General features: G+C 48.1%; 2 protein-coding genes across 2 annotated transcripts; one reads left to right on the top strand and one right to left on the bottom strand.

The window, feature by feature from the left end:
- Nucleotides 1-369: 369 nt before the first annotated feature.
- LOC129356225 (RING finger and SPRY domain-containing protein 1-like) lies at nucleotides 370-9746 on the bottom strand. The gene is given in 16 exon segments (XM_055025822.1): nucleotides 370-2818; nucleotides 2896-3000; nucleotides 4484-4636; nucleotides 4996-5098; nucleotides 5239-5350; nucleotides 5417-5560; nucleotides 5775-5890; nucleotides 6045-6176; nucleotides 6684-6716; nucleotides 6719-6749; nucleotides 6846-6904; nucleotides 6986-7112; nucleotides 7505-7617; nucleotides 8505-8557; nucleotides 9248-9417; nucleotides 9419-9746. Coding segments are annotated over 16 exon segments (1764 nt in total). The 5' UTR covers nucleotides 9635-9746; the 3' UTR covers nucleotides 370-2721.
- Nucleotides 9747-17770: 8024 nt separating this feature from the next.
- LOC129356228 (anaphase-promoting complex subunit 13-like) lies at nucleotides 17771-22279 on the top strand. Its single transcript, XM_055025825.1, has 2 exons — nucleotides 17771-18001; nucleotides 22120-22279. Exons 1-2 carry the CDS (start codon nucleotides 17903-17905, stop codon nucleotides 22240-22242), a joined length of 222 nt encoding a protein of 73 aa, XP_054881800.1. The 5' UTR covers nucleotides 17771-17902; the 3' UTR covers nucleotides 22243-22279.
- The last annotated feature ends 205 nt before the right edge of the window (nucleotides 22280-22484 follow it).

The raw sequence follows: 22484 nt of genomic DNA, 5'->3' as shown, positions 1-22484 counted from the left end.
AATCGACCGTCAGCAGCACAACACAATTCTACAATAATAAATAAACCAGCAACCCTCATAATATCCATGTTCTGTTTCTGATAATGAAACGATAATGAAACGATCATTCTCATTGAATCTGAACTGCAATTATCTAGTGAGAACAGAAAAGGAGGCGTGGCTTCAATATTTAAGAAAATCATAAACTGTAGTAAAATTTCTTCAGCTCATTTCACATCTTTTGCGTATCTGAGAATTGAGATTAAAGGCCAAATGAACTTTGACACTAACTTTATACAAAACTCCAACATATGTGGAAATTTTCTTTACTGACTTGAATGATCTTCTGTCTCTCATATGTATTGATTATGATTGATTAATAATTGTTGGTGATTTCAACATTCATGTGGACAAACCCCAAGACAGAGGAGCAAAAAAGCTTTTAATGTTTTAGAAAATGTTGGTTTAACACAACATGTCACACAAGCAACACACACTCAAGGACACACACTGGACCTGGTTATCAGTCAGACTGGGAATATTTCCAGTGCCTCTGTAACTGATGTTGGATCACTTCCTGTTATCTTTCATCACTTCCTGTTATCTTTCATCACTTCCTGTTCTCTTTGGAAGTCCTTTATCCTTTAACCCAGTTGGACAAACGGCTACTGTCACAAAACCTTCTTCCACAGAAAACGCAGCAGAAACATTCACCTCATCTGCTCTTCGTCCTGAAGCTGTAATGATGTGGATCAGTTGGTCGATGATTTTCAGTCTTAAGTTTCAGTTTTCACAGCCTGATGAGAGCAAAGAGTTTCTATTTGGACCAGATCAGCAGCAGAGACACGCAGGACTTGCTTCAATGTTCTAGATCTAGATCTATAGATGTAGAGTCAGTGCACAGCTTCAGTTATTCCAACTAAAACCAGCGATCAGACTGAAACTTGGGAGGAGTGATGACCCCTGACCTCTGACCCGCCAGAGCCACATAAAGACAGTCACAAAGTCGGGCTTCTGTCACCTGCAGAGCGTCTGGAGGTCTGGCGTCTCAGAGAGAAACTGGTTCATCTTCAGTGGCATCGATTCCTTTACAGGTCTGTCCAACACATCAATCCTGCAGCTGCTGCTGGAGTTCTGACCAGAACCAGAACCAGGAGGCTGGAGCACATGGACCCGGCTGGTTCTACAGTCCCTCACTGGTTAGTTTCTAAATCACTGAGCAACACATTAAAGATCTGCTGTCATCATAGCAACCTGCCAGACCCATCAGGTTCTGGTTCTGCATCACAAGAACCAAACGAGAAGCAGCGTTCAGCTTCTAAGCACCACAAATCTGGAACGAACTTCCAGAAACTGCAAAACCCCGAGATCCAATCAATAATCAATTTATCGACGGCTCTCAACTTAATGTCATGTTTGATTGTTGATTCTATGCTGCATGAATCAGTTTCTGTTTTTATGATTAAAAGCTCTTTGAAATGTGCTACGCAGATCAATTTGATTGATTGATGAAAGGAGCCCAGACCCAGATCTGAGCAGAACCCGGAGGTTCTGTTGTTTTGGCCCGGATTCAAACTCTTAGCATCTCTTGAGGATCTGAGTTTTGTGAAGCTGAAAACCAGAACCAGCAGAAATAATAAAGTCATGCCAGATAAATGTATTCAGCCCTGGACGTGTTGAAGGTCACTTGGTCCTGGTTCTGGTTCTGGTTCTGGCTGATGCGACCCGATGCTGGAAAACCAGAGTCAGTCAGACAGAGAGCACATTAACATACATTATTACAAATATCACAAATCAAGAAACAACAATTTCTTAATAAATCACATCTTTGGGAACTCCGTATCATAATTCCTTTATAAACATTTTAAATATAAGTCACAAATGAATCTTTACAATCCTGAACTTGGTTTCCAACCAGCCAGATTCTTCTGCTCCACCTTAAGGTGCCGACTTGTCGTCTTCTTCCAGGCTTTGTTTGACCGTTAAATGATTCGCTGTTTGATTTCAAACCTACCGAAGCGTTTTGTTTGGTTGTACAAACAACGTTTCCTGAAAGACATTCTGTTTGTGAAAGCCAGCCCCGTGAACCCAGGGACGGCGCCGGGGCCTCCTGTCCCTCGGGGCCTCCTGTCCCTCGGGGCCTCCTGTCCCTCGGGGCCTCCTGTCCCTCGGGGCCTCCTGTCCCTCGGGGCCTCCTGTCCCTCGGGGCCTCCTGTCCCTCGGTTTGGGGGAAACAAGGTGACTTGATGAAGCATCCTGACATGTTTCGCTTCCTATTAGTTGCTTCAGTTGAATCTTGAGGTGTTCTCAGTTTCCTTTCCTGGCTGCAGGACAAACTGAATTTGGAATATAAATGATAATCTTATAATTCATCAGCGGCAGAAAAAGGCATAAAGCCAAGAAAGAGTTTTTGGGCCATTCATAAAGACAGAAGCCCATGGAGGAAATATGAAATGCTACCTTTAGAGTACAATAATTAGCATATTGATGGAATCAACATGCCTGTACCTCAGACTGCGGCCTGCAGAAACACAAGCAGACGCTCTGCAGGCCGAATGCAGCGTCTGCAGCTGCAGGAGGGATCCTCAGGTCTCTCCTCAACAAGACGCTGGTTCTGTCAGGATCCGGTCCAGATCAGAACACCGAGAGGAGACTCCTCCCCTGCTCTTCCTCAGGGAAACACGACGTCATCTTCATCAGGACAGAGGAAGAGGAGCAGGAGGAGGAAGAGCGTGAAGTTGGTCAGGAGACGTGAGCGATGAGTCTGACTCGGGTCTGGATGTCCTGGCGGCACAGCGGACACGTCTCCAGCTGTAAGGCACAGTCCATGCACATCCCGCTGCCGGGAGGGAGAGCGTCAGTGATGCAGCAGACGCCGCAGACGATGCAGTTCGCCAGCACCGCCTGCAGTCTTACCCGTGTCCACAGGGACGCAGCTCCGTGTCCGCCATGACGTCGCAGCACAGCGTGCAGCAGTTGTCCCTGATGCTGAGCTGCTTCAGTAAGGCCAGACGCCGATGTCTGAGGAACAAAACGACCGATCATCACCGTTCCATGACAACAGCAGACTAACGCAAGCGTTATTAGTCAAGGGGCCACAGGAAGGGGTCACAGGAAGGGGTCACAGGAAGGGGCCACAGGAAGGGGCCACAGGAAGGGGCCACAGGAAGGGGCCACAGGAAGGGGTCACAGGAAGGGGCCACAGGAAGGGGCCACAGGAAGGGGTCACAGGAAGGGGTCACAGGAAGGGGCCACAGGAAGGGGCCACAGGAAGGGGCCACAGGAAGGGGCCACAGGAAGGGGCCACAGGAAGGGGTCACAGGAAGGGGTCACAGGAAGGGGCCACAGGAAGGGGCCACAGGAAGGGGCCACAGGAAGGGGCCACAGGAAGGGGCCACAGGAAGGGGCCACAGGAAGGGGTCACAGGAAGGGGCCACAGGAAGGGGCCACAGGAAGGGGCCACAGGAAGGGGCCACAGGAAGGGGCCACAGGAAGGGGCCACAGGAAGGGGCCACAGGAAGGGGCCACAGGAAGGGGCCACAGGAAGGGGCCACAGGAAGGGGCCACAGGAAGGGGCCACAGGAAGGGGCCACAGGAAGGGCCACAGGAAGGGGCCACAGGAAGGGGTCACAGGAAGGGGCCACAGGAAGGGGCCACAGGAAGGGGCCACAGGAAGGGGCCACAGGAAGGGGCCACAGGAAGGGGTCACAGGAAGGGGCCACAGGAAGGGGCCACAGGAAGGGGTCACAGGAAGGGGCCACAGGAAGGGGCCACAGGAAGGGGTCACAGGAAGGGGTCACAGGAAGGGGTCAGAGGAAGGGGCCACAGGAAGGGGTCAGAGGAAGGGGTCAGAGGAAGGGGTCAGAGGAAGGGGTCACAGGAAGGGGTCAGAGGAAGGGGCCACAGGAAGGGGTCACAGGAAGGGGTCAGAGGAAGGGGTCACAGGAAGGGGTCAGAGGAAGGGGCCACAGGAAGGGGTCAGAGGAAGGGGTCAGAGGAAGGGGCCACAGGAAGGGGCCAGAGGAAGGGGCCACAGGAAGGGGTCACAGGAAGGGGTCAGAGGAAGGGGCCACAGGAAGGGGCCACAGGAAGGGGCCACAGGAAGGGGTCACAGGAAGGGGCCACAGGAAGGGGCCACAGGAAGGGGCCACAGGAAGGGGCCACAGGAAGGGGTCAGAGGAAGGGGCCACAGGAAGGGGTCAGAGGATGGGGCCACAGGAAGGGGCCACAGGAAGGGGTCACAGGAAGGGGCCACAGAAAGGGGTCACAGGAAGGGGTCACAGGAAGGGGTCACAGGAAGGGGCCACAGGAAGGGGCCACAGGAAGGGGTCACAGGAAGGGGTCAGAGGAAGGGGTCACAGGAAGGGGCCACAGGAAGGGGTCACAGGAAGGGGTCAGAGGAAGGTGTCAGAGGAAGGGGCCACAGGAAGGGGTCAGAGGAAGGGGTCACAGGAAGGGGTCACAGGAAGGGGTCAGAGGAAGGGGTCAGAGGCAGCACTCCTACCTCGGCAGGATGATCTTCTCGGTGGGCTTGAGGGAGGCCAAGTCGTTGAAGGTGCTGAACTTGACGGAGGGCGGATGGCGAAACGGCTTGGCCCCAAAGTTAAACTCACACTGCTGGTAGGACATGAAGCTGGCGGCGGCGAAGAAACCCGACCTGCAGGAGAACCACAGGAAACGAGTCGGACCAGCGCCGACTAACTGCTTCATCTCACCCTGCACCCTCAGCACAAAGACAACATTAATAACCTAGAAGCAGCAAATCAGGAACATAAATACGAGCAAATAGAAAAATAAATCATTCCAAGACGTTTAGTGAGCATCTGATCCACCTCAGACTTTACTGGCTGATCTGTGATCAGCAGATTGATTAGTTATGCCTCACAGGAGGATTATGAGTCTGAATACCTAAACAAGCTCTCCAAACCTGAGCGAAAGCTTCATCACAGTAGATTTGATCACATGTTTACTGATGTTTTTGCTCTTTGCCATGAGGGAAGCTGTGCTGGAACTTACGTGGTTGAGGAGAAGACTTGTTTCTCTGGCGGCAGCTGGTGTCCGTTAAGATAGAAGATCATCTGCTTTTTGTTCAGATCTAACAGGAAGCCGACGGCGTCTCCTGCAGCGGACGGATCACAAAACCGTTTTCACCCAAAGCGAGCCGAAATAGAGCCGAATGCTGAGATCGATCCAGCCATCAAAAGCCAGTTTGTTCTTTGACAATCAGACAGATGAGGAAACGCTAAACGTGATGCTCACCCTCCTTCCAGCAGGGATGAGAATGAGGTTTACTGCGAGCGTTGTACCAGATGAGCTGCCTGCAGCCATCGTAAGCACATGAATATTCGTCGTCTCCGATGCCGTAGCCTTCCTGTGGGAGCAGAGCGACGTGAAACGGAGCACGCAGGCCGAGTCGCAGCACACATCTGCTACCTACATGGTTTAGGAACTTGCTGTCTTTGGTGGCCCATCCGATCTGCATCACCCCCGATGTGACCACCGTCACCTCATAGTACCAAACGCCCGAATCCACGCAGAACGTACAGCGCACGCTCTCGAAGGACGAGGCGTCGCACCGCGCCTGCAGAACGTCACGACACAGAAACACCTTCAGCTGATGACAAACCAGAGGCTTCAATAACGCCTCAGGATTAACAGCAGCAACACTGCAGCCAATCAGCACTGCTGGGATCCAACCTCACACAGACCTGACCTCAGCTGACCTCAGCTGCCCGGGGTCAGCCAGAGGTCAGCGTTCACAGATCTCGTCTCCAATCCAATCAACTCAGACTGACCTCCAATCCAGTCGGGGAAATCTTGAGGTACTCGCTGACGTCGTTGCTGTTCAGCATGGCGTTGATGCTGCTCAGGTTCACCTTCTCATAGGTGAACTGCCGTCCGTCCTTCAGGACTGAAGACAGGAGAGACATTCAGTCTGGAGCCCAGAGCCCGGTCTCCTGTCCCCGGTCTCCTGTCCCGGTCTCGGGTCTCCTGTCCCCGGTCTCGGGTCTCCTGTCCCCGGTCTCCTGTCCCCAGTCTCGGGTCTCCTGTCCCCAGTCTCACTCACAGGTTGTCCAGGCTCCACTGCGAACAGAAGCCGACTTGTCTCTTCAGGTAGTCTTGGTTGTCGGCCCACGTCTCCAGGACAGCGAGTCGATCGCTGATGGACGACTCCGACACGGTCAGCTTGTTCTCACCTGAAACGAGATAACCAAACTAATTTAATAAAAACCAACAAACTTCTTATTCCAGCAAATGTTTTCACCAGAAAAACAAACGAGTTATTCTGAATGAATAAAGCGACGATATTTTGAAAGTTCGGTTTAGAAAAGAGACGTCATAAAAACGTTGATCGCAGTTTGAGGCTGACGGACCGAACGGTTCTGACAAAAAATGACGCTGCTGGACGAGAAACGCTAAGATGGGCAGTGAGGTCCAGGGAGGATTTCTTTTATCTTGTAGCTTTTCTGCTGAAAATGTGTCAACATGTTGTGAAGGAACAGGGAACGTTTTTTAATGTTCATGAACAACAAAGAAAGAACTGAACCTGGAGTGTGGATGATCTATATTGGGATGAAAACTGAGCATCACCTCAGCTCATTCTAGGCTGAAAACAAACAAACATGGACGCCAGGAGGATTAAAATCCTCTGCATGAACTGCTTCTCTGCCGGACGAGATCGGCGATGAGTCGGCTCCACCTACTGGTCTGGGAGAACTTCTCCAGGGCGATGAGACGAACAGCATGACAGTCGGGTGAGAATCGGCGCTCTGCATGGAGACACGATCAGTGAGCAACGTTCCCCTCCAACATTGCAGTGCGACTAACCGTGCATGACCTCTGACCCAGAAACAGAGAGCTCTCACCAGGCTCTCCAGAAGGTAATCCAGGGTTCCAGGACTCAACAAGCCAATGCTGGCTGGTCCTGGGGAAGAAAGGAGCTGGGTAACAATGAAGAGTCACCAACAGCATGTACGGTGCAGGAAGCAGGTCTATCTGACCGTACCTGCTAGTTTCTCAGCCAGGCAGCCCAGGACGGCCGTGGTGTTTCTGTGCTTAGCCGGGTTCAGAGCGTCCTGCTGGGCCGCCGTAGCGCTCAGACTCAACATGTCCGACAGTTTCTGCAGAGCGTCCTGGAAGGAAAACAGCCGTAGAGCCACAAAGCATCACATAATCACACGTCACAAAAAGCAGTTTGTCACATACCACAAAACGTCACAAAACTCCACATGGAGTCACAAAACGCCAGAAAATGCCATACGGCAACACAAAACACAAAGTGGCGTCACAAAACATGCACAGGTTGTCACATAATGCCTCACATTGCAATGCAACACAAAAGGTGTGGCGTTTTGTTTCTCAACATGACGGTGCCACACAGGTGATCATGACAAACATCGCAGCAGAGACTCATTTAGTTCAACATTAATGAAACAGAAAGTCAGCAGCATGAAGACAGGCAGCTTCCTGATTATTGCTGATGCCTGAATCAGCCTGGGGACTCAAATGATTCCAGATTCCACACCTTGGTTGGAAGAGGACACTCATCCAGGAGGAGGGTGATGACTGCAGGACCGAGCGGATCGTCCAGTGGGATCACTCGAATCAGAGACTGGACCACCTCCAGCCAGCCGTCGTCTGGGAGAAAACAGAGTCAGCAGCGACATTATTAATAAAGAAGGGAATAAACTGAATAAATAACCAGATTTCAACTCAAAACCTCTTTAAATGTGTTCATGAACACAGCTGGTCAAGACACAAGCAATAAAAAGTTCCAGTTTATTAAATAAATGTTCTAATTTCTCATCAGCTTCTTTAGTTTCCCATGAAATTTATGATAATTTGTCCTCGATCTTGATTCCAATATGCAACATGACAGATCCTGAAAACAAGCATTTCCTCTTCATTAAGGCATAAATTACTTCCCACCTCGTTTGCAAGTCAATCTGCTCTGAATAATGCAGCGAAGCGTCAGTCTGATAACGGACGCTTCGCTGCAGAGCCTCACGGCGTCAGAGGAACGCAGACCGGCACCGGGGACAGAACCTCCTTTCGCACAGCACCAAGGAAGCTCAGCAAATATCAGCCAACTACTAAATCCATTTTCATAAAGAGACGGAGATTAATGACATTAAAATGAGACAGGAAGGGAGCAAGCTTGCTGAACGTCATCGGCCTCCTCAGGCCGAGTCGACCAAAACTTTCATCCAATGAACGCTGGAGAAGAGTTAAAGGAAAACTAGTTTATCATCCTACTGGATTCCTGACATCTAATGCAGCTCACATGGACATTACATGTTAAATGGGGACCAAATTAAAAGTCTGGATTGGGTCAGACACAACGAGGAAGATTCTGGACGTGGCGAGACATGTTTCAGTCCAGAGAGGATCTGCTGAGATCCAGGAACCAATCAAATACTTCAACCAGCTGTAATCTGAACAATCTGATCAGGACCAAGTCAGCCTCTGATGACGGCGCGTCACAGATCAGGATGGACGCTCACATGCTGCTGTCAGTGACTTACCGGTCTCTGCCATCTCATGGAGCGTGATCATGGAATAAGGAGGCTCCTGGTCACTGAAAGACACAAACATGACATCACAGGAGAACATCCTGCTCACTTCACTAAACCTTTCCAACTTTTAGTAGAGGTAGCCTCAGATTCTGGAATTAATCCAAAGCTATACAATTGACTAAATCAGCAGCAATGTGGATTCAAACCCCGTTTTCGCTGCTCAATCATTGAATAAATGTCAACCTGAGCTCAGCAACAAACATATTTTTAGGTTTTAATCTTCAGGTTCTTATCAGATTGAAGCAAAACGTTTTTCTTATCCGTTCCTCTTTCCAGAGTTTCTGTGATTGCTCATGGATCTTCTTTCAAAATCTGGTCTGAACTCTGACATTAGCATTAGCTGCCACATGCTAGCATTGAATGCCATTTCATGCTAGCATAACTTCTGATAGGCTTACTGCTTTTAGCACAACTTGAACAGAACAGCAGGGTGTTCCATCATCCAATCAGATTGTTCAGAAGGAGAAATGAAGCAAGCCGCTGCTGCTGCTAGCGGATGTAGCTCGTCCTCACATTTATGGTTCTGGATCTGGACTTTTGCATGTAAAAATAAAAAAGATTAATTGCTTTAAACATTTTAATTCCCTATGGAACCGCCTGACCTCAGGGAGGGAACCACACTACTTGACCTGCTGGTGCCTGGTTGCTTCCAGTTGACCCGATTGGACCCGCCTTCCCGTCTCCAGACTTACTTGTCCACCAGCGTCCTGATGACAGCCAGCGTGTCCAGCACCAGCCCGTCCACGTTCTGCTTCTTCCGTCTGGGCTCGTGCGGGCCGCGGCCGCGGCGCGGTGGCCGGACCGGATCTCTGGGCCGGCCGCTTCGGTCAGCGGTGTCGGCTCCGACGGTGGCGGCGCCGTGGGTCGACCCGGCGGGCCTCAGCTCGGGTGGCTCTTGAGGCCGAGTCGTGGCGGTGGTCTTCGAGGTCGCTGTCCTCTCTGCACACGCAGCTGTTGCCCATGGCACCGAGGCGGGCGGCGGCGAGCGTTCTCCGGGCCGGAGGCGCCGAGGAGGAGAGGAGCAGCAGCAGCTGGGCGAAGCTCCTACAGGCACAGAAAGTCCAGGCAGCTACTATCATATCATTTGGAGAGCCGTGGTTTGCGGTTTCTCTTCTCAGTGGGCTGGGTCGGGTCAGTGGCGCCGTTCATTCTGTTGACTAGAGGAGATCGGTGGGGTTCAACAACACATGGCCGATTAACGGAACGCCAGGGGCGGAGCCTGAAGCCACACGAGCTGTGACATCACCGAGGGCACCAGGTTCAGGAGGAATGCTTCATCTGGGCCTCTGAGCTGCAGAGATAAGAACCAATCAGAGCAGAAGAAACTCCAGACATCCATTTCATCATAACAACAAGCAACATGAGAAACTACTGTCAAAAAGCTCAGCTAATCTTTAAAACTCTGCATAGAAACTGCATCATTTTGCTTTGTTAATATATTTGTTCTTGATCTTAGAAATGAGCTGAATCCTAATCTAATTCAAAGTCTTTCAGAACATCAAGTTGAGCCGTTAGCATGAGAATGTCATACACAACTGTCTTTAGTCAGAGACTTCTCCAGATTCACTGCAAGACTGACTGCTACTGGAGCTCCTTCCTGCCCTCTGTCTTAAAATACTTGGATGACATGAGTTATTCAGGCATCTAATTTCTCTTTGGGATACAGAGAGGAGTTTTTAACTGAAACATTTTGAGAATAATACTTCTGAAAGAGCAAAGAAAAATAGACTTGTATTCACGTTCTGTAAGGATCTCCTCGAACAGGGCTGGGCAAGTCCAGGCCTGGAGAGCCTCCTGCAACTTTTAGATGCATCTCTACTTCAACACACCTGAGTCAAATAAGGTGTGTTGAGCTAAATAGAGCTAAATAGTCAGCTCAGACTTAATCATTTGGTTGAGAGTCATTAGCAGGACTCTGGAGAATCTCACTGCACTTAGGAGGTGATTCAGCGATTTGATTCAGCTGTGTTGGACAGCAGCCCTTAAGGACCAGGACTGCCCACCCCTGTCTGAGAGCAATAATTTCACTTAAAATAATTACTGTTAGTCTACTGGAGGAAAACTGCGGGCTCTTGTTAACCGTAAACCGTGATCAGGTGTCCCCCAGTGTATTATAAGCCTGGCGGGCCACCGGGCTTTACTTCACCAAGTGAAGGCGACTTGGTGAGGACCTTTACCCGATTTATTTAGAGTTTTTTAAAGACGTTAGAGCTGGTGTTCAGGTATTAATCTCCCAGTAATATATAATTATCAAGTTATTTTCAAATAACGTTAGACATTTAACTGAAAACCAGGATGAATGGCTGTCCGAGAAACAGCCAGCGGGTTTCTGGGGGAAACCTGGTGATGATCGGTAAAATTAGATTTTATAAATGTATATTGTTGACAAACAAAAGCTTTCCAGCTAAGCTAGCATGCCAGCCTAACAAGAATATTAAAACATAAAAACCAAACCGAATAAACGTAAACCCATCATTTTCACTGACAAGTTGACCGATTTAAAAATAAAAATTATACTCACAGAGCTGCGGTTTGAGCCGGTTACAAGCGAGCTGGGTCCAGGACAAAATGGTTAGAAAGCTAGCCTGCTAACTGTTAGCCTACCTCAACACTCCTCCGGTTTCTCTGTCAGAAAGCAACAGAAACGGCCAGTTAAAGGAGATACAGTCTGGGGAAGCTGTGCGGGCGTTCACACCGCCTGGCAGGAGACTGCAGCACCCAGAGGCTCCGTCAGACCAAATCACCCCACAGATACCAGCAGCGGGCAGGCTACACGGCTAGCTGCTCGCTAAGTTCCGCGTAGCGTCGGCAGCTTCTTCTTCTTCTTCTGTTGTGGAGGCGAAGAATGAGGGCGGAGACAACAGGCGGACTTCCGCTCGGATCTTTTCAGTCTCGTTCACGTGGAGCCACTTGCTGACATTTAGGCACAAAAAATACAGCAATATTTTGGTTTATTTAGCCTATCATTAAAATATTTTAAGCTAAATAGTTAGTGCTCAACCAAATGATTAAGTCTGAGCTGACTATTTAGCTCTAAATTATTTATTTAATTAACTAAATATTTATTTTCCAAACAAAATATTTAACTTGCCAACTAAATATTTGGTAGGCAAGCTAAATATTTTTGATGTTCGTTCAAGACAATTTGTACATTTGAAAAATATTCAGCTTGGACATCAATATTTAGCCATATTTAGTTTGAAAATTAAATATTTGGTTTCTTAATTCAATGACACTAAATATTTAGTTTGTGGAAATAAATGGGTATTTACTAACCAAATATTTAGCTTCCCAACACTTGTAAATGTATAAATAATAGTTATTTTCAACAGTCATGTCAAAGGTATTTTACTGTGTTACACTACAAATGGCTTCCCGTAGTTTCCATCCAAAGGATCCAACAGAGGGAGAGGCGCTCTGACTCCCAGGAAGCTGCAAGAAAACAACCAGGTGAAAAGACACTGTCCTTCATTTGTTTGTTCTTGACTTTTGCTCAGTTAATTTTTTTATGTAAACATTGCCAATTATATATTTATTTTATTATAGCTGATCTCTGTGTTATGCACAATCTTGAAATTAACCTGACAGTGCTTGGAAAATAGTTTTTTTTCAACAACACAGGTAGCAGGTTGTAAACCCAGGGAAAATCAGAATTCAGAGGTTAAAGGCCAAGGTTGGGTCAAAACCAGGGAGGCAGAAGCAATGAAACTCATCTGAGGGTCAGGCAAGGATCAGTGGTCTGGACAAAGAAACAGGTCAGGCATGTGAAGACGACTTCAGGCAGACAAATCCCCGGAGGAGGCAGAAACGGGTCGTGTCTAGAAACAGAAGCCAGTGGCGTTTCCGACACGGGCCACAAGGCAGGCAAACCCCAGAGACAACCGGCCTGGTCGAGGTCAGGCAAAGGAGGCCACGGTGGATATCTACTCACACAAAAGGCTTTCAAAAAGCTGCTGCCATCTGAGTGCTAATTATAACTGCTGGTGAACAGGTGGGTGGCATGAACCTGATTGCACTGCAGTGCAGCAGGATGCAGATGGACCAGATGGGCATGACTGGGAAGCTGAGAGCCGAGGAGGGAAACGGAGACGGGCCAGAATCATCACATGTCTAACAACCAAGCCACAGGAAACTGTTCAGACACACAGCAACATATATATTTGCTGCTAGCAAATATATATGTTTGCTAAGGAATCTCAGGAAACGCATGAGTTGATGCTCTCATGCTGATCTCATTCATATCAATCCCAGAATGCACTGCATTCACCCACCTCCAGTCTGGAGGAGGAGGTATGTCACAGCAAGGATCCTCCTGGGTACCAACATTTCTGGCTCAACATTGTAATTCGTATCTAGAAGATTTCTGGAGAAATTTAAAGGGGCCTGCCAAAGTGTGCTTGTCAGTTTGTAAGTGCCCAGTGTTCAGGTGAAACCCAGAGTACGTTTACTGCAAGGACACGAAGTAAGAAACCAGAGTGTCCAAGCCGGATCACGGGCGCGTCTGATAACACAACAGTGTGATCTCATCTTGATCCCGGAACAGATCAGCATCGGCCCCGGATGTGACGTTATCATTGGAGGCATGAACAGTTTCCTGCAGGAGAAGCTGTTACTGGGAGCAGAGCAGGTGGAGCAGTCACACAGAGCGCCAGCATGAAGCCACGTGTTGAAGGGCCTGTGGCTCCTACAGGCTAGGGGCCACGCAGGAACCGGGCCACGCAGGAACCGGGCCACGCAGGAACCGGGCCACGCAGGAACCGGGCCACGCAGGAACCGGGCCAAGCAGGAACCGGGGCCACGCAGGAACCGGGCCACGCAGGAACCGGGGCCAAGCAGGAACCGGGGCCAAGCAGGAACCGGGCCACGCAGGAACCGGGGCCACGCAGGAACCGGGCCACGCAGGAACCGGGCCACGCAGGAAGCGGGGCCAAGCAGGAACCGGGGCCAAGCAGGAACCGGGGCCAAGCAGGAACCGGGGCCAAGCAGGAACCGGGCCACGCAGGAACCGGGGCCACGCAGGAACCGGGCCACGCAGGAACCGGGCCACGCAGGAACCGGGCCACGCAGGAACCGGGCCACGCAGGAACCGGGCCACGCAGGAACCGGGGCCAAGCAGGAACCGGGGCCAAGCAGGAACCGGGCCACGCAGGAACCGGGGCCACGCAGGAACCGGGCCACGCAGGAACCGGGCCACGCAGGAAGCGGGCCAAGCAGGAACCGGGGCCAAGCAGGAACCGGGGCCAAGCAGGAACCGGGGCCAAGCAGGAACCGGGCCACGCAGGAACCGGGGCCACGCAGGAACCGGGCCACGCAGGAACCGGGCCACGCAGGAACCGGGCCACGCAGGAACCGGGCCACGCAGGAAGCGGGGCCAAGCAGGAACCGGGGCCAAGCAGGAACCGGGGCCACGCAGGAACCGGCCACGCAGGAACCGGGCCACGCAGGAACCGGGGCCAAGCAGGAACCGGGCCACGCAGGAACCGGGGCCACGCAGGAACCGGGGCCACGCAGGAACCGGGGCCAAGCAGGAACCGGGGCCACGCAGGAACCGGGGCCACGCAGGAACCGGGGCCACGCAGGAACCGGGCCACGCAGGAACCGGGCCACGCAGGAACCGGGGCCACGCAGGAACCGGGGCCACGCAGGAACCGGGGCCAAGCAGGAACCGGGGCCACGCAGGAACCGGGGCCACGCAGGAACCGGGCCACGCAGGAACCGGGGCCACGCAGGAACCGGGGCCACGCAGGAACCGGGCCAAGCAGGAACCGGGCCACGCAGGAACCGGGGCCACGCAGGAACCGGGGCCAAGCAGGAACCGGGGCCACGCAGGAACCGGGGCCACGCAGGAACCGGGCCACGCAGGAACCGGGGCCACGCAGGAACCGGGGCCAAGCAGGAACCGGGGCCACGCAGGAACCGGGGCCACGCAGGAACCGGGGCCTTCTGGTTGTGTGACTGCAGGTGGCCACTGAATGATGACTATTTGGAAGCACAAGTCGGAATTGTGAAAATAGTATTGCTATTTATTTCCCGTGGACCTGCTGTTCTTCTGTAAATATTGTTACTATTACTGGAGAAAAATGTCTGGATTCTGTGAGATTTGGCTCTAATGGAAACCTGCAAAACTCACAGGGAGCAGTGAGGGCCAGGAGAGCAAATAAAACACATTTTCACAAAAACTCTGATTCTGAGATTAATTGAACATTTTGACCTTGGGTGTTCTCTGTCAAAAAGTTGTACAATTTGCAAGAAAAAAATTCTTTGATTAACATTACAAGTAAATAAATGTTAAAAATGAGACCCTCTGTCAGATTTTAAAATGAGACATTTGCAACACAAAGGGCCAGAATCATGTAGGATTTATAGCAACATGGCTGCTGATGCAGCTTCTTCCTCAGGATCATTCTGGATCCTTCAAGGCATCAGATACAAATTAGTCACATTTCTTCCAAGTCTTGTTGATACATTTCAGTTCCTGGAATTCTGCAGATTAACTTTTCTGTTAATCTGCAGAATGAAATCCTCCAATGAGTCAGAACCAAACTGGATTCACTTTAATCATATAATGCATATCTAACTCAGGAATTACATATGAAATGTTGTCACACCAACAAAGCAGTCGCTACTCTCTGAAGTTATTGTCAGTGAGGAAGAGGAGCTGCTGCTCTGGCCAAGTTCTGGTCATCTGAGCATGCTCAGATGGTGTTTTGCAGACAGTGCTGAGTTTTATCGAGTGCCGTGTTCATGGAGCAACCGTGAAACATTCCTCCCAGCCGCATCTGGCGGGTGAAGCTCTGGGTCTTGGGGTGGTAGCTGCAGGGGGCGCTCTCAAAGCTGGGAGGAAGCCGGCCGTAATCGCCTGACGTGGTTCTGTACAGGATGCTCTGGGGATGGATCTTCCCCATGGACCCTTCCGTCACCTTCGAGCTGATGATGCAGGAGAAAACCGGGTTTCCAGGGTTGCTGCATGACCTAACATGTTCTGCTTCCTGAAGAAGTGACATCACTGCTGAGCCTGGAAATCATTCACAAACTCTGCATTAAAACCTTGCCAGTGTGTTTGCTGATCAGTTTTTTCTTCATCTTATTGAATTTAGGTCAAATGTTCACCCTTTGACCCAAACTATGTTTAGCTTCTTTGGTAGAATAAAAATAATCCAGAAGGAAATATTTTTAAAATCTTAACTGAATAATCCAGACCAGCCCTGTGCAGCTGGAGGTTTGACTGTTGGCATATAAATAATAAATAAAGGTGGAGAAAATGTTTTCTTTTGTTTGTTTGTTTTGCAAGTCAGAAAAATATCAAGATATATGAAGTTTCCGCTTCTAGAAAAGGAAGTTTCTTTAACTGTGAATACAGAAAATCGAAGTGCATTCCTGCTGCCTTGAAACTCCTGAATCAGTTTCAAGGCTCAGATCTTTGCTGATTGATTTTACAATATTTAGCATCTGAAAATCTCAATAATCCCTGAACTTTCACTCCAAATCCCAGGGGAGTTGAAAAGGCAGAGCAGACAGAAAGAAGTTCAAACCGTGTCTTCCCCGACTCCAGCGTCCTTCTGACCGCCAGTTAGGTCAGAATGAGGTCAGAATGACGTCAGAATGAGGTCAGAATGACGTCAGAACATCTCCAGCCATTTACCTGGAGCAGGTCAGAGTTTGTTGATCCGGTTCAGATTTTAGATACAAACTTTCTACTCTCTTCTTGTCAAAATAATGTAACACAGAACAGGAAGTGCTGGGAAGCTAACTTCCTGTCGGCCGAGACTGGGACGGGTTCCATGAGAACTCCAGTAAAGCCTCCAGTCTAACCAGTTGACCAGTTACCTCTCAGTCCTGCTGCACAGCCGCGTCGTCTGGATTTTGTTTGCGTCTTTCAGCCGCTGGAGAAAGCGAGGCGTCTGGTTTCCATGGAAACAGAGACAGCCAATCCGGACCGGTCTTTTTAAAAATGTTTAATTTAAAGGGTTAGAGATTTATTATTATTACTGGTTACAGTAGTTATTGCACCTTTCTGATGATTTAAACTAAGTTTTTTAGCTGTGTCGGTTTTTAAACCAGCCTCTTTCAGGTTTTATATTTTATATTTCTTAATACTTTGCCATGAAGTGGAATTGTTAAAAATAAGCAATATTTGCAATTTTGATGATTAAATGTACTTTCTAACTTTTTCTGGACTTTTCAAATCCAACCAAAATGTTACAATATGATAAATAATGTTCAGCATTTCAGCCTCACTGAAACAGGAGCAGTTGTTCCTGACGTTTTGGACAAATATGATCTTTAAGAGTCATTTATGACAAACTGCAGATAAAACCACCAGCAACGTTTGTAACCTACTCAGATTTTTAAAGACTCATTCAATAAATTAGAATATTATTGAAAAGTTCATTTATTTGGGGAACTTGACATTTCAAGGCCTTTATTTGTGATAATTGTGATGATTTTTCTCTTGTAACTAATAAAAACGTGACAAGATTTACCCTTTGTAGAAATTATCTGATTCAGAGAAACAAGTTAATTAGAGAAACAATCAATACTTTTGCGTTCCCTCACAATAATCTACTGATCAGCAATGTGTCATAACTGAAAACTGTGAGCCTTTCTTATGGCGGCCGCTGTTCTTTCTGCTTTAATAAAAGGTTATGTGAAGTTTTTCTATGAATGTTAATATCTCCGTGTGAAAAATCTGACATTTTATCTTTTCCTTTAGGATAGGAAGGTACCATAAACCTCAGACAGAAACAGAAACGTTTCGTAAGTAGGAAAGAAATAAAAATACATCTAAACTATTTGGATTATTTCTGAGTTATTATTGCAGGTAATAAATCATCTGACAGTTTTGATCGTTTTCTAGTCTGAATGGTTTTCATGTTCAGTTCCATCTCAACCTTAACAAACATAAACATGCAGTGAATAAATTGATTTTCAATCAGCTTTTTGCACCAAAGACTTAATAATAATAAACAGGTTTTATTATTATAAATCACAGTAAACTAATGGTGGTCGAGGGTCGCACTGGGTTAACTGGGAATCTATCAATCAACTCCTAATCAATTCTTTGTTCTGTCCCAATTATCGATTTATTCCATCTTGATTATCAGGCTCCAAAGTGCCAGGACTCCTGACCTGCTGGTGGCGGTAGGGCTCACCTAACGTTTTGCCAACCGCCAGAAGAAGAAGATTTACCCTCCAGACCAGAAGGGCGGTAGAGCTCCAACCAGCAGGCTGCCACCGCCGTTACACCTGAAGGAGAAGCTGCAGGATACAGTGGTGAAGCCCCACTGCTCTCTGGGCTTTTAGTGGGACTGTATCGGAACCGGCTCAGGATCCGGTTCCGACCCGGGATGGACAGTGAGATTCAGCGGGACGGCAGAGTCCTGGACCTGACCGACGACGCGTGGAGGGAGGACCGGCTGCCATACGAGGACGTCTCTATCCCTCTGGTACGGGCTGCTGGTCCGGTCCAAACTACCGAACTTTTGTTATGACTAATGGATCAGCACAGTGTTTCCCAGCCCGGTCCTCGCGGCTCACTGTCCTACATGTTTTAGACGTTTACCTGCTTTAACAAACGCCTGTTCATCATCAGAACCGCGCAGGCGCAGAGCCTGCAGAACCAGGCTGGGAAACGCTGGATGAGCAGAACATTATGACCACCTGGTGAACAATACTTAAGGTTCTCTTCAGAGAGCAGGGCGTGTCCGACATTCTGCCCCCTGTGTCGGGAGCGCGAACTGCAGCCAGAGTTCATTTCATCTGATCGGTTATCGGTAAAACATCTCAAATCATCATGTCAAGGTTGCGACTTTATCGGATCAAAATGGTGAAATAATGAACGAGGTGTGTGCAGATTTTCTTACACCGTTTTGTTTTAATCGTTTTTTTTCCCAGCTTCTTCTCTTCAACCTGCCAATGAAGGTCACCAAAGCAGCTCTGGGTTCTCATCGCTGGTTCTCATTCCTGGGTTCTGATCGCTGGGTTCTCATTCCTGGGTTCTCATCGCTGGGTTTTCATTCCTGGGTTCCCATCGCTGGGTTCTCATTCTCATTCCTGGGTTCTCATCGCTGTGTTCTCATTCCTGGGTTCTGATCGCTGGGTTCTCATTTCCTGGGTTCTCATCGCTGGGTTCTCATTCCTGGGTTCTCATCGCTGGGTTCTCATTCCTGGGTTCTCATCGCTGGGTTCTCATTCCTGGGTTCTCATTCCTGGGTTCTCATCGCTGGGTTCTCATTCCTGGGTTCTCATCGCTGGGTTCTCATTCCTGGTTCTGATCGCTGGGTTCTCATTCCTGGGTTCTCATCGCTGGGTTCTCATTCCTGGGTTCTCATCGCTGGGTTTTCATTCCTGGGTTCTCATCGCTGGGTTCTCATTCCTGGGTTCTCATCGCTGGGTTCTCATCGCTGGGTTCTCATTCCTGGGTTCTGATCGCTGGGTTCTCATTCCTGGGTTCTCATCGCTGGGTTCTCATTCCTGGGTTCTGATTGCTGGGTTCTCATTCCTGGGTTCTCATCGCTGGGTTTTCATTCCTGGGTTCTCATCGCTGGGTTTTCATTCCTGGGTTCTCATCGCTGGGTTCTCATTCCTGGGTTCTCATTCCTGGGTTCTCATTCCTGGGTTCTGATCGCTGGGTTCTCATTCCTGGGTTTCATCGCTGGGTTCTCATTTCTGGGTTCTCATCGCTGGGTTCTCATTCCTGGGTTCTCATTCCTGGGTTCTCATCGCTGATATGACAGGAGGGAAGCTGCTACAGAAAGATGAGGGGGAAGCCTGTTAATTAATTTCTAGGTGTTGATCTTTGGTATCTCAATCATCTCACATAACAATAATTGAGAAAGTGAAAGCATTTGTTCTCTATTTGCCAACGTTATGAGGAGGGAACCAAATATTTGAGCTTCCTAAAATAATCCATTCCCTCCAAAAGCGTGGAACCGGGAACGGATTATTTCAGGAAGCTGAAATATTTGGTTCCCTCCTCTGCAAATAGAGAACCAATGCTTCCAGTTTCTCAGTGGTCGTTCTGTGTGATGGTCTGATTGAGCCATGAACAACTAGAAATGTCTTGTATCCACTAATCTGTCATGTTTTACATTCGAGCGGGATTTTCCAGAAAGTAACACTCATCTTGTCAGGAAGTCCAACGTTTGTGTCCGGCTGTCAGCAGCAATGAAAAATCATAACTACACAACAAGTTGGAAACCTGTTTGGTGACCCACTTTTATTTGTCAGGACTAAAGTTGGAAAAAGACAGATTCTGTTGGTGTAAGAAGACCTCGTTTATTTTCTACGTTTTAATTTTGTTCGCTGCTGAAAGTTACAACCTTGACAGGATTCTAAGGTTTTAGCGATAAATGGATCAGAAGCGCCGTGGAAATGAACGGATCCTCTCTGGCTGCAGAGCGCGCTCCCAACACAGAATTTCACACACGACCTGTCTGTCCAGGTCAGAGAGGTCAGGGGTCATCTGGTCATCCTGATCAGAGTTAGAAGTGATTTATTGATCACCAATTTGTTGACAGTTACTGGAATATTCTCATGCAACAGAATAAAAATTGTAAAAATAAAAGATGATAGAAAAGAATGATTAGCGGAGGGGACGTGTGGCAAATCAGTGTTATCATCACAATATTTCATAAAATGACAGTAATAATAATAAATATCAGGTTTTCCTGTACTTTCTCCTTTCATGGTGAAGTGTTGCTGCTCGAGCTTTAGAGTCGTAACAAACATGTTTTCACCAAGAACATCCCTCAGTTTTTGTTAGTTTTGTTAGCGCGGAAATACTCCTGACCTTGTCCACTTGAACGGCCGTTGGGGTTGCTCTTGTGACTTCATAAGGTCCTTCCCATCGGGCCTCATGCCATCTGCGTCTGTACACCTTGATGTACACCAAATCGCCTGGCTTCACCAGAGGCTCCCACACTGCCGACTCTGGACTTCTGGATTTTTCCTGTAAATAGATAGCTCTATGGATAGCAGTTAGTTGTTCAACATAGTCTTTCAACTCAGTTTGCAATTGTTCAAGCGGAGGTCTCTTGTGAGGTAACCTCCATTGTGGCACAGGCATGGGCCTGCCTGTCAGCGTTTCATGCGGGGTTAAATGCGTGCTTCTGTGCATTTGCATGCGATAGCTCATTAGTGCTAAACATCTACCCACTTCAGTTTAGTTGATGCACAAATCTTCCGTATTTTTGCTTTTAAAGTTGCATTAATTTGTTTGAGCATGCCTTGGCTTTGCGGCCTGTAGACCGCGCCAAAACGTTGTTTGATTTGCAGCTTTTGCAAAATGCCTTTAACGACTTTCTGTACAAAAGCTGAGCCATTGTCTGAACTGATTTCAGATGGGATTCCAAATCTTGGAATCACTTCTCTTGTCAAAAATTTGATAACTGTGTCTGCTCCTAAGGTTTTTGATGGTACTGCTTCAACCCATCGACTGAACCGATCAATTATGACCAACATGTACCTCTTATCTTGAATTGGTTTAAGCATGTCTACGTAGTCTATCACCGGGTGTCTGAAAGGTCCTTCTGGAACTGGTATGTGTCCGATACACGGTTTTATACCTTTTCAGCACATATTTCACACTGACTTAGAATTTCATCCACCATGTCTTGCATGTATGGAGACCAGAAATCTTGTTTTTTCACTTTTCCTTGGGAACAGTGGTCTAAGCTTCTGAGAGCAGTAATGCTACAGGTGCCATTAGTAGGCCTTCATGTGACCGCCATAGACCGTTTTCACTCATCGTAGCACCTCTGCGTTCCCATAGATCACGTTCACTGCTACTTACTTGTTGCTGCATCAAAATGACATCTTCTGGTGTTACGGCTGGTTCTAAGGCTATTACAGGTGCCAAGATTGCCATTTGGCTCTTGGACGCCATCTTCGCTGATTCATCAGCCATATTGTTACCTCTAATGACAATGTCATTACCTTTACGATGTGCTTGACATTTGATCACTGCTAGCTTTGAAGGAAGCATCATGGCTGCAATCAATTCTTTCAATTGTGCCTTGTGTTGTACTGGTCTAAACAAGTTTTTTATTCAAAGAAACTAATTTGGAAAACTCTTAATTATTTTGTTATTTCTCATTTATTGTAATTTTGTCTGTAAAATTTCCTCTTAACTTTATATTTCTGTCCATCTTATTATGGAATTTTTAAATAATTGATCATTTGATCAGCTACTCAGTATTTCAATAATACTTTTCTACTCACTTGAGTAATTTCTTGGATGTCGACTTTATAATTTTACTGGAGTAAATATGCTGAGAAAAGGTGGATGACTTTTAGTTGGGTGTATGTAAACTTGTGGTTTCAGCTGTAAATTTTGCCTCTTAACAAATAAATGTTGTTAACCTGCAAAACATTAAAACCAGTTACATTTCTAAGACACTGACATAAAGTCAGGTGGCCCTAAAGCTTTTAGGGGCGTCCCGGTTCTGATCCGATTCTGAAGCCTGCACTCTCATCTATCAGGATATTTTGTTCCTCCAGGGTTACAATACCGTAATAATCCTAATAAATTTTTACTCCTTCTGATCGGCTGTTTGTGTCGCAGAGCGAGCTGCCGGAGGCCGAGCAGGACAACGGCGGATCCACAGAGTCGGTGAAAGAGCAGGAGATGAAGTGGACCGACCTGGCCCTGCAGAGCCTGCATGAAAACACGAGTTCTGGAAGCTGAGGAGCCGTCCAGAACCGGACCGGGTTCATCTGCTTGCTTTATAACAACTAATAAATCTAGATGTTGTGCATCTTCAGCTGCTGCTTCATGTTCTTCCTGGTTCTAACCACCAGGTGTCACTGTGGGGCCGTCCAGCAGAAACGAACAGTCTGAACGTTTTCATGCATGGTGACGTCATTCAGGCTGAAACACAAATTGATTCTGATCCAGTGAAAAAAAACCAAAAACGTCTGATCCGACGC

The sequence above is a fragment of the Poeciliopsis prolifica genome, unplaced genomic scaffold, assembly GCF_027474105.1.
Source record: "Poeciliopsis prolifica strain line A6 unplaced genomic scaffold, Auburn_PproV2 SCAFFOLD161, whole genome shotgun sequence".
Lineage (NCBI taxonomy): Eukaryota > Metazoa > Chordata > Actinopteri > Cyprinodontiformes > Poeciliidae > Poeciliopsis > Poeciliopsis prolifica.
Note: the sequence above shows the minus strand (reverse complement) of the source record. Positions and strands in the feature narration are given on the sequence as shown.